This window comes from Cebus imitator, unplaced genomic scaffold (assembly GCF_001604975.1).
Source record: "Cebus imitator isolate Cc_AM_T3 unplaced genomic scaffold, Cebus_imitator-1.0 Scaffold39, whole genome shotgun sequence".
NCBI classification, from domain to species: Eukaryota; Metazoa; Chordata; class Mammalia; order Primates; family Cebidae; genus Cebus; species Cebus imitator.
Genome location: NW_016107354.1, coordinates 408,631 through 423,998, shown reverse-complemented (window position 1 = coordinate 423,998; position 15,368 = coordinate 408,631). Strand labels below are relative to the sequence as shown.

The 15,368-nt window shown below is 42.0% G+C and overlaps 1 protein-coding gene across 2 annotated transcripts in view; it reads right to left on the bottom strand.

The window, feature by feature from the left end:
* Nucleotides 1-15,368, bottom strand: part of XPO6 (exportin 6) — a 123,208-nt gene that overhangs the window by 58,051 nt on the left and 49,789 nt on the right. For both annotated transcript variants that reach the window (XM_017525721.2, XM_017525723.2), the window contains exons 4-6: nucleotides 14,724-14,921; nucleotides 9,644-9,803; nucleotides 6,466-6,543 (exon numbers count right to left, since the gene is read on the bottom strand). In XM_017525721.2, the coding sequence (XP_017381210.1) occupies nucleotides 6,466-6,543; nucleotides 9,644-9,803; nucleotides 14,724-14,921 (436 nt within the window). The remainder of the gene's footprint in view (nucleotides 1-6,465; nucleotides 6,544-9,643; nucleotides 9,804-14,723; nucleotides 14,922-15,368) is intronic.

The following is a 15,368-nucleotide window of genomic DNA, read 5'->3' as shown; positions in this document are numbered from 1 at the left end:
AGGGCTGGGCACAGTGGCTCATGCCTGTAATCCCAGCATTTTGGGAGGCCGAGGTGGGCGAATCATGAGGTCAGGAGATTGAGACCATCCTGGCTAACACAGTGAAACCTCATCTCTACTAAAAATACAAAAAAATTAGCCGGGTGTGGTGGCAAGCACCTGTAATCCCAGCTACTCGGGAGGCTAAGGCATGAGAATCACTTGAACCCAGGAGACGAAGGTTGCAGTGAGCCAAGATCGAGACAGAGACAGACTACTGTCTCAAAAAAAAAAAAAAATTCAGGTTAAACTAAAATTTGTTAATAAAACCAACAACTATAAAATTGGATGCCATTTTTGTCTTTTTATCTGTCTTATCTCTGTGGAGAGATGTCTGGAATGATCAAATATTATTTGATGTTCCTTCTATATGAGATATTGGGGTAAATATTTACATTTTATTTTTTACTTTATAGCACTAGGTCTCAAATGTTTGGGTTTCAGAAGTCCTCACTCTTAAAAACTACTGAGCATCCCAAACAGAAAGTTCTCATGAGGGTTACTTCTACTGATATTTGCCAAATTAGAAATTAAAGCTGGGAAATGTTTCAATATTTAATTCATTTAATTATAAAGCCATCATGTAAGCATAAATAACATTTAAAAAAAAAAAAAAAAAAAAAAAAGGCTGTATTTCACCCAAAAATAATTACTGAGAAGAACAGTACTGTTTTTTGTTTTGTCTTGTTTTGTTTTAAGTTTTGCTCTTGTTGCCCAGGCTGGAGTGCAATGGCACAATCTTGGCTCACTGCAACCTCCACTCCCCAGGTTCAAGTGATTCTCCTGCCTCAACCTCCTTCCCCAGTAGGTGGAATTACAGGCCTGTGCCAACATGCCTAGCTAATTTTGTATTTTTAGTAGAGACGGGGTTTCTCCACATTGGTCTGGCTGGTCTCGAACTCCTGACCTCAGGTGATCCACCCACCTCGGCCTCCCAAAGTGTAGTAGTACTGTTTTTGTATTTTTGAAATCTCTTTAGTGGCTGGTTTAAAAGATAACTAGACTCTCTCAACTGCTTCGCCTTCACTCTTTTGCAATAGGCTTTTTTCACTGAAAAAAATGCAGCTTCACACAGATATGCAACTACAAATGGTCAATGGCTTTTAGTGACCTTCTCAAATAACTGTGGCTATTCTATAATATTACATTAAAATCTGATGAATAGTAATTTCTGACTGATTAACTGCAATGTGGAATCTGGAATTAACTTTTTTCTTCATATACTCATGAGAGAATGAGAATAAAAATGACAAACAATGTCTTAGTATTTTTATGAACACATACCTGGCCTTTGGGACTCCCCAGAGGGTCCAGAGTACTTCCAGGGGTCCCTAGGCTTATTAAGAACTGAGGCCTAGTACTAACGCTGGATGAACATGAATAAGTTGGCTAGCCTTTCTCAGCCGCAACCTCCTCCTGCTATTATACTGAGGATTTTGTGATTTTATTAGCAAGGGGTTTAAGCTCCATTCTTAAAGTGGACTTTTCAAGTTGGTTTATGAGGAGCCAAAAAAAAAAAGGAAAAGCAGATTTAAAAGCTGTCCCTAGAATATGGCTCAGAAGACTTTCCAGAATGGATCACTAAAAGGAAAAAAGCAAAACATCCATAATAATATAGTAAAAGCAGTAACAGCTGCAGTCTGCTGTGTGATTATTTGCTTGACCCTACACTGAAAACTATATGCATAGTCTTATTTAATACTCACAACTCTAAGGCAGGTATTGTTACTCATATTTGCAGACCATTAAAATAACCAAGGCACAGACAGACCAGGTGTTTCCCCAAGTCCCTTTGCTACCATGAGGTAGAAATGAAACCAAACTAGGGTTTGGCCTCAAAACCAGTGTTCCCTTCCAAAAAGCAAGTTCACTGGAAAGATTATGCAACCAGGAAAAATGAGCAATAAGAAAGCTAATATTTAAATACAGAAAAATATTCTTAATTGTTCTCCTCTGTATTAAAAAAGAGAGATAAAATAAATACAGAAAAATATGCATGGTCCAAAATCATACGTGAAATAGCACGTGTACACCATGACTGTAAGCATCGAAAGACAAATATGTGAAGACAAAGACTGAACAAGATTATGCAAAGGCGAAAAGGTGGATATGAATGACCTGTGATTACTTTTGTCCTCAAAGAAAGAACGTAGCAGGACCATGGTCATGGAAGTCAGCATCTGCTAAGAAGTATATCACAACTCATCTGCCTAAAAAGGTTGGGGCCAGGGAGAAGAACCTGTTAAAAGGCTGTTTCTCCATAAAAATGATTTTACTTAAAGTATGTCAAGGTATTTTAGTGGATGACAAAAGTGTTTTTCAAAAATTACACTGTAATCAAGGTAGAAGGAATCACCACAAAACAGATTCTGCTTCATGTGGCAGCCATTTCCAATGCAAACCTAAGAGAGGTTTACCAAGTTCTCTGTGGAAGAGGATAGCTTGATTACAAACCTGTGACCTGGCAGTGATATGCACCAATCCCCACAGAGCTGTGTAGACAATTCTGGTGCATTTACTGACTTAGAAGGAATGAATACATGGTTGGGTATTTGTAATTTTTTTTGGTGACAGGGTCTTGATCTGTTGCCCAGGCATGAATACAGTGGTACAATCAAGGCTCACTGCTGCCTCAACCCCCTGGACTCAAGTGATCCTTCCACCTCACCCTCCCAAGTAACTGGGACTACAGGCAGGAGCCACCATGCCTGTATGTGTATGTGTATGTGTATGTGTTATGTGTATGTGTATGTGTATGTGTATACAACACAGAAGTTGCCAAACTCCTAAGCTCAAGTGATCCTCTCACCTCGGCCCCCCAAAGTGCTGGGATTTACAGGCTTGAGCCACCACGCCCAGCCCTGTAATAAACTTTCATACAAAGCTTTTTAATTATTGAAACTTCATGTGTTTCCCAAAATTGTATATTTACTAACTTAGGGTTTCTCAACCTCAGCTCTACTTGCATCTGGGGCTAGATCATTCTTTGGTCCCGTGCATGCTGCGGGGTGTTCAGCAGCACCCTGGCCTCCACTCACTAGATGCCAATAGCACTTCTACAGTCGTGTTAACCAGACACTGTCAAATATCCGCTGCAGGACAAACCATAGAACTAACTGCAGCCATGGTCCAGTAAAATGGGGGAACACTATTCAGGGAGCCCTTGGAGGAGAAAATAAGGTCACAGGAGTTGTAAGTGACCCTCCCAAGTCCCACCTTTCTATAGGCAGGAATACAGGAAAACGTTTGCATGAAGATATGCAAGTTGTTAAGAGTTTGGGAGGAAGCAGGAAGTACTGGCCTCAATTCATGCTCTCTGATATATCCTCACCCTGAAGAATTTTTCATCATCACGTATGTACAGATCTACATTTGAAACTACATACCATGTGCACGGGAACGATATGGTCCCTTCATTTTACTGCAGAACAATCAAAGCTAACTCAGAATTGCCGTAGTCACATAATCTCATTCTGTGCACTTTTTTTCCCATTGGTCCAAGCAAAGAGAAGTGAAGAGAGAGGAGACAAAGGACGATGAGGAGGCTGCACAAGCGCAGCAGGAAGAAACAGCCTCAGCAGGTGGGGGGCAATGCCCACATCTTCCCTCATTTATCCTCAGAGGAAGCTATTCTCTTTTTATAGTCAAGGACATCAGTGGTCAGAGAAGGTAAAGGACCCACTCAAGGTCACAGAGTAAGTAAGATTCGAAACCAGGGGAAGGAATTGGACAGAACTGGTGAGAACAACCAAGAAGGTACAGCTAGGATGATGACTGCGCACCTAGACTTGGAATTCTAGGTTCTGGTAGGGGTTCATGTGCCCACTCTGTTCACTGGCGATGCAACCCCTGGCAAGCTTCCTTGTTTGTAAGCAAGAGATGGACCATCCTGTGTTTCACAGCAGTCTGGTCTAATGAGGTGAGTGATCACTACTGCAGCTGGTTTAGGAGTTCAGGTAACAGTCTGGGGAACTATGCTGAGAAATAAACCACACATACCTTCAAACCTTTTTCTACATCCAGGCTATTACAGGAGTTGTTGCAGAAACTAGTATTAAGAGAAAGTATACGGAGAAAAGAAAACCACAAGCCTCAGGGGGCTACTAACCCTGAAGGGCAGGGCGGGAGAGTCCCGCAAGGGCTGAGCTGGGGTGTGCTAAGGAGTTTGTTTGCTTGCTTCACTGGGCCCTTCGGTTTCTCAGAATAAATTTTCTCTAGAAAACTGATATGGTCAAGAAAGCAAAACAATTTTTTGGAAGTTTTACTGCTTAACTTTGTGTCTTAAGTGCACAAAAAGAGTTGAGCAAAAGCACCAAAATGAATGATGATTACATCATCAGCACTGTCCAAAGATCTAATGACTTCACTTACATTACCATAAAAAGAAAAAAAATATATTTTAACAAATGAAGGTGCAATTTTTTTTAAAGGGGAAGTACACCAGCTTAAAAGCTTACATAACTCCCTGGGCACCCCATAGGCTCAATTTATTTTGCTGTTTCTTAAATACAAAAATCCAACACTTCAAAAAATTTTAAGAGGCAATTCTCAAGAAATAGGCACTATATTTTAGGTTTTGTTCCATGCAAATGTCAAGTTAGTTCACATTTTATTCCGCCCAGCCTCATAAAACCTAGGCAACACATAAAAGAGGTAAGCACATACTTCTGGTTTGTATTATCTGACATTCCCCAACGTGACCTTAGGAAAATAGAGCCTATCAAAGTATAAACTGAGTTAGCTCAGAACCTCTCTGGATGAAGCCAAGTGAAACACAAACAAGTGTTTCTTCTACGATAAACTGCTGCTGTTAACAAACTACATACCAAGTATTTAAGTGTCTAAAACAAATCTAACTCCAAAGAACTAATCTTGGCTGGGTATGGTGGCTCGCACCTGTAATCCCAGCAATTTGAAAGGCTGAGGCAGGCAGATCGCTTAAGCTCAAGAGTTTTGAGACCAGCCTGGGCAACACAGCAAAACCCCATCTCTACAAAAAATACAAAAATAGCTGGGCATGTTGGTGCACACCTGTGGTCCCAGCTACTTGGGAGGCTGAGATGGGAGGATCGCTGGAGCCCAGGGATTCCAGGCTGCAGTGAGTCATGATCACTGCCACTGCACTCCAGTCTGGGTGACAGAGAAGACCTTGTCTCAAAAAAAGAACTAATCTTTGCAAACAGAATTTACATGAAATGACAAACTTAACTGTGGATACTCCAAGGTATTCGTTCACTCATAAAATCAAACCTCTGAATCTCCAAATGTTTCTTTAATCATCCAGATACCGCAAAATATAAATCTGCTGAGCCACCTCAAATATCTACCTAAAGAATAAATGTCTGCCACCAAATACAAAGTTCCATTTCCTATGAGCTCATAATGTGCTCTAGAGCTCTATTTTTTAATCTAAGCAGTATGACAAATGGCCTGCTAATAATTTTTAATCCAAGTAAGATAAAGAAAATTTGTAATAACCAGGGCACTAAGAGCACTCCTCAAAACTTCCTGATATATTTCTAATTCTAGAGTAACCCTGTAAGAATTTCAACTTCCACATATTAAGAGCAGGCTACATAAAACAGCTTGGGCTTAGAGATGTCTGATGTCAACAGCCTATCTCCTTGAAGTAAAGGAGAAGATGTGGGAATATTTCTCAGTAGCCACATTGACCTTTACAGTAGAGGAAGAAATATGTGCCAATTCACAGGACATACTCTGCTGGAAAAGCATTTGTGATCATTTAGTGTAAACAGCAGCATTTAGAAACTAAAGTTCCTGTTCAGATGCAATTTCCTCTTTCCATCCATCCTTGAAAGTAGCCATCTTTAGATGAACAGCACTCTGAACTCTGAAGCAGATATTAATTAATATAACTGTGGACAATAACAATAGCAACCAGTAAACTATTTAATAGCCTCTGCAAATACACTTGGCTTTACCAAATGACTCCTAACCAATGCCGATTCAATGTTAACTACTGCATCCTGGTCCCCACTCTGGCTTGGCCAACGTGAGTCCAACGAGGAAGAACGCACTCAACATTCCTATTTCTATGTCCTCTCCTTCGGGCTGCTGCCCACCTCCTGCCACCCCTGCAGAAGGACAAGCAGACGTGTGAGCCCAAAGGCTCATACCAATCTCAGCACAAGCACATAGACATGACATTTGAGAAAAAGAAAAAAATGAGGGCAACAACCTAGGACTTTTTTTTTTTTTGGCAGATGATCAAAAGGACTATTTTTTAATGTAAATTTTAAAAATAGAGATGGACTCTATGTTGCCCAGATTGGTCTCAAACTCTTGGCCTCTAGTGATCCTCCTACCTCAGCCTCCTCAGTACGGAGGACTACAGGTGCAAGTGACCACACCTGCCCCCAATTACATTTTAAAAGAAGAATGCCTTGGCTGGCAGGCAGACCATACCACTGTCTCCTGAGGTTGGGGATGGTGGTGGAGTGGCAGCAGTAACACTGTGTTTGTCCCAGACAGTCTCCAAGATACCTACCAAGAAAGGAGAAACAGAGTTATAAGAGAAATAATGTCCAGCAGATAAAAATCAGATTTAGAGAAAGTTTCTTGATACCTTTGATCGAACATCAGTATTTGAACATCCCTCTCTTGACCACGTCCTCCTCCAGCTAGCGGCTGTGCCTCTGGACTTCACAGCTATCTTTTGGCTCTCCACTGCTTCACTGTGGCCTTGCAGTGTGGCCTCTCCCCACTGTTGCCTCCAGCACTGCTCTTTGCCAGAGTCACCTGGTTGCTGTGTCCACTCACCAGTCACTTAATCCCCATCCTCCTTGACCATTACAGGCCATAGCCTAAACCCTTCTCTGAGCACGAAGCACCACTCTTTCCTGGCTTTTCTCCGGTTTCTTTGAACTCGATTCCATCCCTTTCACTATTACCTCCATTCTCTGCCCATGAGTCACTTAAACATGCATGTTTCCCCAGGTTCCCTTACTGGCCTGCTTCTCCTCTCATTTCACTTTCACTGCTAAAGTGACTCATCCACTGCCATGGTTTCAAGAAAATATATTCTGAAGCTTCTCAAGTCTCTCATTCTTGGCCCAAACTCACCTTCAATATATACACCAAGCTCTGTGTCATATGATGGGGGCTCCAGAAATAAGGCAACACAATCACAGAGCTGCATGTCCACCTGCTTCCTGGACAACACTATGTGCATATCCCAAACACAACTTTTCGTTCCCCACAAACCTGCTACCAATCCTCTTTCGTTCCTCACGCAAAAAACAGGCCAGAAATCCTGGCCTCTGCTGGCCTCATGTAGCCTCACTTGACCCAGCCTTCAGCCCACCCCACAGGTGTGGCCTCGCTATGCTCAACCATCTGCTGTTCCTTCTACATGTGTCCCCCCTCAACCTCTGACCTGCTCTCCTCCTCCCAATTTCAACTTGACCTTTCCACCACTAGACTAAACGCCACATGCCTGTCCCTCAAAATTCCATTCAGCTGTCACCTCCTCCCGGAATTGCTGCACATAAAACATGACTCTATTATAGCTTTTAAAACACCTTTAACCATTTACTTGTCTCTTCCCGCTCAAGAGTAAATTACCCAAGGGTGGGAACTGTGTTTTGTTCCTCTTTGTACCTACAGAACCGGGAACATAAGGTGATCATAAAGGCTTCTGAAAATATCTTTTTCTCAAATTTTTCATATTAAAACCTGGATAAATATTGAAAACATTATGCTAAGTGAAAGAAGCCAAACACAAAAGATCACATACTGTATGCTTTCATTTTTATGAGAATTCCAAAAAAGGCAAATCCATAGAGACAGACTAAGTAGATTAGTGAATGCCAGGGACTGGGGGAGAGGAGAATGGAGGGTACTGCTAATGAGTACGAGGCTTCTTTTAGAGTGATGACAATGTTCTGGAATTAGATAGTGGTGAAGGCTGCACAACCTCAAGAATGTACTAAAAGCCAGTCAATACCGCATTTTAAAATGATGAATTTTATCTCTATTTTTTAAATATTTAATATACTGCTAGGCACAGTAGAACACAGAGTTATAAAACATGGTCCCTAACATTAGAAATTTAACATTTAGTTGTGGTGTCAAAAAATGTGCTTGAAGCCAGGCACAGTGGCTCATGCCTGTAGTTTCAGCACTTTCAGAAGCTAAAGCAGGAGATCACTTGCGCCTAAGAGTTAGAGATCAGCCTGGGCAATACAGGGAGACTCTGTGTCTACTAAAAATACAAAAATTAGCCAGGCACGGTGCCACATGCCTGTAGTCCCGGCTTCTTGGAAGGCTGAGGTGGAAGGATAGCTTAGGCCCCAAAATTTGAGGCTGCACTGAGCAGTGTTCACATCACTGCACTCTAGCCTGGGCAACAGAGAGAGATCCTAGCTCAAAAGAAAGGAAAAAGAAAAAAAAAGTGCTTTGAATGAATAAATACTCTGAAGGTTTAGGTTCACCCCTGGGGCTTTAGGGAAGGGCTGGGATGGCAAATATCAAGATTTGGAAAAAAAAAAAAAAAAAAAGGGTATCATCCTCTGTCACCGAGGCTGGAGTGCAGCCTCAAACTCCTGAGCTCAAGCAATCGCCTGCTTTAGCCTCCTGAGTAGCTGGGACTATAGGCTTGCATCTCACACCCACCTAACATTTTCCCCGCCCCGAGAAATGGAGGTCTCAATGTGTTGCACAGTCTGGTCTCAAACTCCTGGGCTCAAGTGATCCTCCTACCTCAGACTCCTAAAGCACTGGGACTACAGGCATGAGCCACTGCACTAACCCAAGTTTACTTTTTAAATCAATGGTTCTTTCAGCCAATTTTAAGTGCCTACCACATGCCAAGCACTAAACTGGAGATACAAAAAACAAAGTTCCTAGTCATATAAGAAGCCTGGATAGAGGAGTTAAGAGATAAAAACGCTTCTTTTTACTATAAGATTCCCTCAACTAGCAAGCCCAAGCTCCCAGCACCCCCAGGGCCTCATGGCCAGGCACTGCATACATGCCTCCCTAGCAAATAGGTCTCACAGCAGCACAGAGACGCCACCCCAGATACTCCCCTCTCCTCCTACCTTCCTGTCTCGGGTTGTGGTTTGCTTTCTGTTTACTCTTACCCTTTACGCCTTGTCACAAGGCCCTCATCAAACAGAAGAGACAAAATGCTACATACAACGACAACCTAGTGCACAAGGGGCTGGCTCCACAACCACATCTCACTTCCTAACCCAGAACGGGAAATGTTCACAGCCTCCTACTCCAACTTCTCCTGATCTTCAATTCAAATTATTTTAAACAGAGTGCTTGCCACCCACCTAACTTACCATGTAGCGATCGGCACTGTAAGCATACTCCTATGACCTGGACTCTACCTCACTGATCACAGTTACAGGGAGGACCAATTAGTGAAAGACTACAAGGAAAATAAGGTACAAATCTATTTTGCGGTCCTACTGTGTGCTAGACACTGGGCTATAAGTGTTAGGAATGCAGCTTGCCATTTTCATGCCATCTCAGAAGCAGCACAAACAACTGCCCAAAACTGCTGAGTGCCAAGGCCTGAACTCTGGGCGTCTGTGGGCAGGCCTCGATCTCTGGGCACTACCACACTGCTCACCTGTCAGTAGCCCAAGCACTGTCTGCACCTGGTCCAGTAGCAGCTTCCGCAACTCCTCCTTCCGAGCCACACTGAGGTCCTCACGAGGACAAGCCAGCTCTTCTGAAGTTGTCTTCAACATGATAAGCCCAAGGGGGGTTGTCACAGGGGACTGGATCAACTGCCAGGAAAAAGCACATTCTGAGCAGAGTGTTGGACTCATAAAGTACAAAGAGGACTCAGTAGCATTAAAGCTGTGAAGCATCTGTGTGTGTTTAATCTTATATGAACATAAATCAACACTTTAGAAACTTCACTTACAGGATATTTAGGTAGCTTTTTAACCATTCAAAATACGTTCCATCATATTTTACGGACAAAATTCTAACACCATGAACTTAAAAACAGCTAGAAAACAATGCTCTTGACTGGGCGTGGTGGCTCATGACTGTAATCCCAGCACTTTGGAAGGCCGAGGCGGGCGGATCACGAGGGCAGATGTTTGAGACTAGCCTGGCCAACATGGTGAAACCCTATCTCTACTAAAAACACAAAAAAAATTAGCTGGGCGTGGTGGCATGCACCTGTAATCCCAGCTACTCAGGAGGCTGAGGCAAGAGGATCACTTGAACCCAGGAGGCAAAGGCTGCAGTGAGCCGAGATCGCACCAATGTACTCCAGCCTGGGCAACACAGCAAGACTTTGTCTCAAAAAAAAAAAGGAAATACAGGGTACATTCCTTTACCTTACAAATAACTCTCCTTATCACAGAGCAAGGAAAAGCTCATCCCTAAAGAGCAGGACAAGTACACAATAATGGGAATTTAAGGTAAATTCAAGTGTCTTCAGAAGCAGCACTAGGTAACCAGCAGCAATGAATGATGTATCTAAAATGCTCTCAACAAATTCAGGTCTCTTGAGCACTAAAACTTTGTATATCCTCCACAATTTTTCTTTTCGTTTTCTACAAACTGCAACTATTTCTAACACTGACTTAAATTCAAATAATGCAGCGTAGGAGGGACAGGAAATTTCTTTACACAATGAAATAGAACTGATCCTCAGTGAGCACCTCTTTCATTTGGAGACCTTTGGCTTATCAGTCTATATTCTAAAAGATTCCCATTACTTCCTCCTATTCCTTTCTTTCTCCTCTACCTCTTTCGTCTCTGTTTTCCCCTCCAGTCCTCATTCTTACTCTCTCAGCTGGAAATGACTCACAACGCCAAATATCCCATTTGGCAATATACACTCTCCTATAAATATGAAATGCTGTGATTCTCAGAAATAAAAATCCCCTACGATATGGAAAATCTATCTGCAAGATCTCCTTTCTCTTACCATTTAGAGGAAGGGGAGAAGGTCAGGCAAGAAGCCAGATGAAAAAAGAAAGCTATTCTTTACTTGAAAAAGAGCGTGTTAAATGTGTTAATTTGTCTTCTCATTAGTTTTGCACCCAGAAAGCTTTTTATTAAAATGGTGTTTCCTTTACCATCTTCACATCTATAATTTAAGCTTGTAACACAGGTAATCTCTGCAATCTAACAGGCAATAAGCTCCTGTAGGTTGAAGAACAAGTTCAGGTTTCTAGTGTGAACTTCTGAAAAGGTTCCATATACAACCCAATAAAAGAAACAGCAATTCTCTCCTACGCTGCTTGCCCCTTAAGTATCTGGCGCCAGGCACAATGTGACCACAGGTTCTGCTCAGCAGTCTTCAGGAACTTAAAGAACAGGTTCTAGAACTGTTGGTGTCATGTGTGTGCTGGCGTATGTGCAGGCAGGTGGGAAGGAAAGGGGTCGGTTTCAATTTTGAGTACCTCTCCAGCAGCCTAGAAAGGGTATAACCAACCCACAGCACGGTAAGTATCTTCCTGGAAGCCCAAATCAACCCCTCTCTATCTGGTTATGGTGGTCACTACAATTATAACAAAAACTGCATAGCTACCACCCAACAAACTGTCAGAGTTCAAAAAAACAAAACCATGCACTCCAGAGTGCAAACACATCATGAGCCAAAAAAAAAAGAAAAAACCCTTTAGATGATTTACTCAAAGGATCATGTGATGGTGAAATTGATTCCAGAACCAGTTTGGAATTAGTTACCAATACCTGAAGAATAAGTTTACAGTTAGCCCTCCATATACATGAGTTCTGTATCCAAGGGTTCACACAACCACAGATAGAACATAATCAGGAAAAAGGACAGCTACATCTATACTAAATATAGACAGTTTTTTCTTGTCATTATTCCCTAAACAATTCCGTATAACAACTATTTACAGAGCATTTACATTGTATTAGGTATCAGAAGTAATCTAGAGACGGTTTAACCTATACAAAAGGATGTGACAGGTTACATGCAAACTATGCCTTTTTGTATCAGGAACTTTGGCATCCATGAATTTTGGTATCCAAGGGGTTCCTGGAACCAATCCCCCACAGATACAAAGGGATGACTCCACTCTATTATCAGAAATGTCGGCAATTGAGCACTGATCATTCTTGACAAGGCTTATATGCCATTGTCTAGTCCACAAGAATAAATAAGAAGCAGGACATAACACAACTGGAAAGGGTTTCAAAGATCACTTCATCCAACCCTCTCATTTTGCAAAGAAAGAAATAGAAGTTTATGTAAGTGGGAGGAGTTGCTAAAATCAAAGAGGACTTCAGGCTTGGGGCAGCGGTTCCCACCTATAATCCTAGCACTTTGAGAGGCCAAGGCAGGAGGATCACTTGAGGCCAAAAGGTTAAGACCAGCTTGGACAACATAGTGAGACTCTATCTCTACATATTAAAAAAGAAAAGAAAAAGATGACTTTACACGAAGTTGGGTGCAGAACTCAAACCTGCTGCCTCACAGTCTGGCTCTTTCCACTCTATGGTGTTTCAAAGTCACGAAAGCTAAATGAAGTTAAAGGAGTCATTTCTGAAGGGGTTGGAAGGGGGAGGCAGTGGAGAACAGAGGACAACTAGCCTTTTTAAACCTCCAGGAACCCTTCACCTAAAAGCGCCCTTCCAAATCCTCATTTGTTACAAATAATTATACTTCAAATGTAGCCAGGAAACAGTCTGTTCTTCAAAGGGACCAATCCCAGTGGTGGAACTGTAGCTCCTCCACACCTGCTATCATCAAACCTGTGACTCTCTGTCTCAAGGTCCCTCGCTTCTTGTCACAGGACGTACCACTAACAAACCCAGGAAAAGATGCACTTAGACTCCCAACCCTCTTGGTGTTTCCTGTCTCCAGTGGGCTTCCCTAGCTCCCACTTAAGAGAACCATAGAGAGAGAGAGTCACCATAACCATCCTCAACTTGGAGTGAAGGCAAGTATATGGGACAGACAGCAGGAAAATGTCCCCCGCCTCATGCCCCCAGGTCCAGGGCTACTGGCCTATTGCCATTCCTCAGGTTCTCTGCACTTGCTATTCTCTCTGCCCAAAATACTGTTCCCCTAGATACCTATGTTCATCCCATCACCCCTACTCAAGTTTCTGCTCAAATGTCTGTCCCCGAAAGGCCTTCTACCAGCATGCCATCTAAACACAACCCCCGCTAGTTTCTTTGCCCTTCCCTGGATTGAATTTTCATCATAATGCTTATAAATGCCTGCTTATTGTTTGTTGATGCCCCTGTCCCTGTCCTGAGATAGGAAACTCCAAGAAGGCAGTTTGGTGTTTGTTCATTACTATATCCCCTCAGGTACTTAGTGTTCAACAAACAGTTGACTATTTGAATAAAGGCATGAATCTCCTTTGCAGTAACAATCCCATAAATCTCTAGATAAATGAAGCACTATACAAAACAAAACTAAGTGCAGAATTTTTGTGCCCCTCTGAGTGACTATATGAGAGACGCACTGTGGATACTGAATTCTTTTTTAATTGCTGCATCATTAAAATGGTTTATATGAAGAGCAGGCAGAACATTAGAAATGATATTTTTCTGGAAAATCCTACAGTGACTGAGACTACAACCAATTTTCAAAGAACTTTATTTCTATAAATTGTATATAATACCCATTTCCTGCATACCCAAGATTAGCTCAATAACATGAAAATGTTTCCAACTTCATCACAGGAAATGAGCAATAGCATCTCCCTCATAGCTTTTAGGTCCCAACTACTCCCTTCTGACTTCTAAATCCTGAACCCAGAACCACACTTCCTAATGTCTCACTAGTTATTACACAGAAGGAACACACAAATTTTAAATGCATTTTCTAACAAAATGAATTCACCATCTTCTGCCCAAACTCATTCCCCTTCTTTCAACCTTGGCCTGAAAAATCTATCTGAGCCAGAAAACTAGAAGTCATTCTAGATTCCTCCCTTCTGTCCCCTCTCACCTAGGGTCACTGGCCTCCTGCCCCTGTCCCCTGGGTGCCTCACCTCCACCTACCAGGTCGTCTCCTTTTGGCTTAGATCCTCTTCATCCTGCCTCCTTCCTTCTCACCTCATCCCTCTGCAAACCAGACCCCAGCTACTAGTCCTCATTCCATCATAAACATGTGGCCATGTTTTCTCCCTTCTCAAAACTTTTCATTAGCTCCCTAGGAAGGACTATGAATTGCACCATGGAACCCTCCAACTCTTCCTGGACTGGCCTCTGCCCATCAATCTAGCCGCTTGCTCTACTACTTCACCATCTCACATCTCAGCCCAACACCACCAGGTCTACACGCTATGCCACAACAGCATTCTGCATATACTTCCACAAAAATCACCATATTGTTGAATAATTACTGTTTGCACAGCTATTTCCCCCACTAAATTCTGAAACTACTGAAGATCTTACCCTTGTACCCACAACATCTGATACAGCACCTAACAGGCTTTCAAATCCTGGCTGAACAGAATTGCACAAGAGGTTAACAAAGAGATTAGGTCTTCCCTCTACCCCCTGCCTGCTTTCTTCACCGCACAAAGATACAATATGCCTTAGAAATATGAAGTTAAATGAATGCAACAATCTGTCCTACAATAACCTCACTACTGCAGTTCCAAAATGCTAATCTTTAAAGTCCTCTTCAGGACAAGGAAATAAGCACTTTAACAAACAAACTACTTACAAGATAGTTTCCTTAGGTATATCCTTACCTGTAAAATGTTAGTAAAAAAGTCGTGGTAGAACATGGGCCAATCCTGACGTCCAATATCAACAATAACTTTGCAGAGCTTGTTCCGTATAAAGTAAGGTAAGGTTTTATGGTGAGCCAAAAGGAGTTTGGGCAGGCAGCTACGGATTTCCATCTTATCCTGAGATGGGACCCCAAGCCACATTTTATTGATCAGATTCTGAAAAACAAATATACATCTTTTAAGTTAGCAATCCATACACAAAAATAACTGGTTTTCATTCCAAAAGTAGTTATACCACTTCAATAAACAAGAATCCCTTTTTAAAGAAAGGTTCGGGGCAATTTAGCAATAAGAATAATAAAAGTATTCAAATCTTATGACACAACAATCCCATTCCTAAGAAGAACTGCCAAATAACAGAAACAAAAGGCTGTATGTGCAAACACTTTTTTACACCCCTGTCTCTAATGGCCACCAAAATATAATGGCAGAAACAACTTCAACGCTCAAAAACAGGAGAATGGCTTAGTGAATAAAGGTCATAACCACATGTGAGGATATAAGATAAAGTTAAGTGGGGAAAAGCAGAATACAAAATGTATGGGCAATGTGATTATAGTTAGTTTTTTTTTTTTTTTTTTGAGATGGAGTTTCACTCTTGTT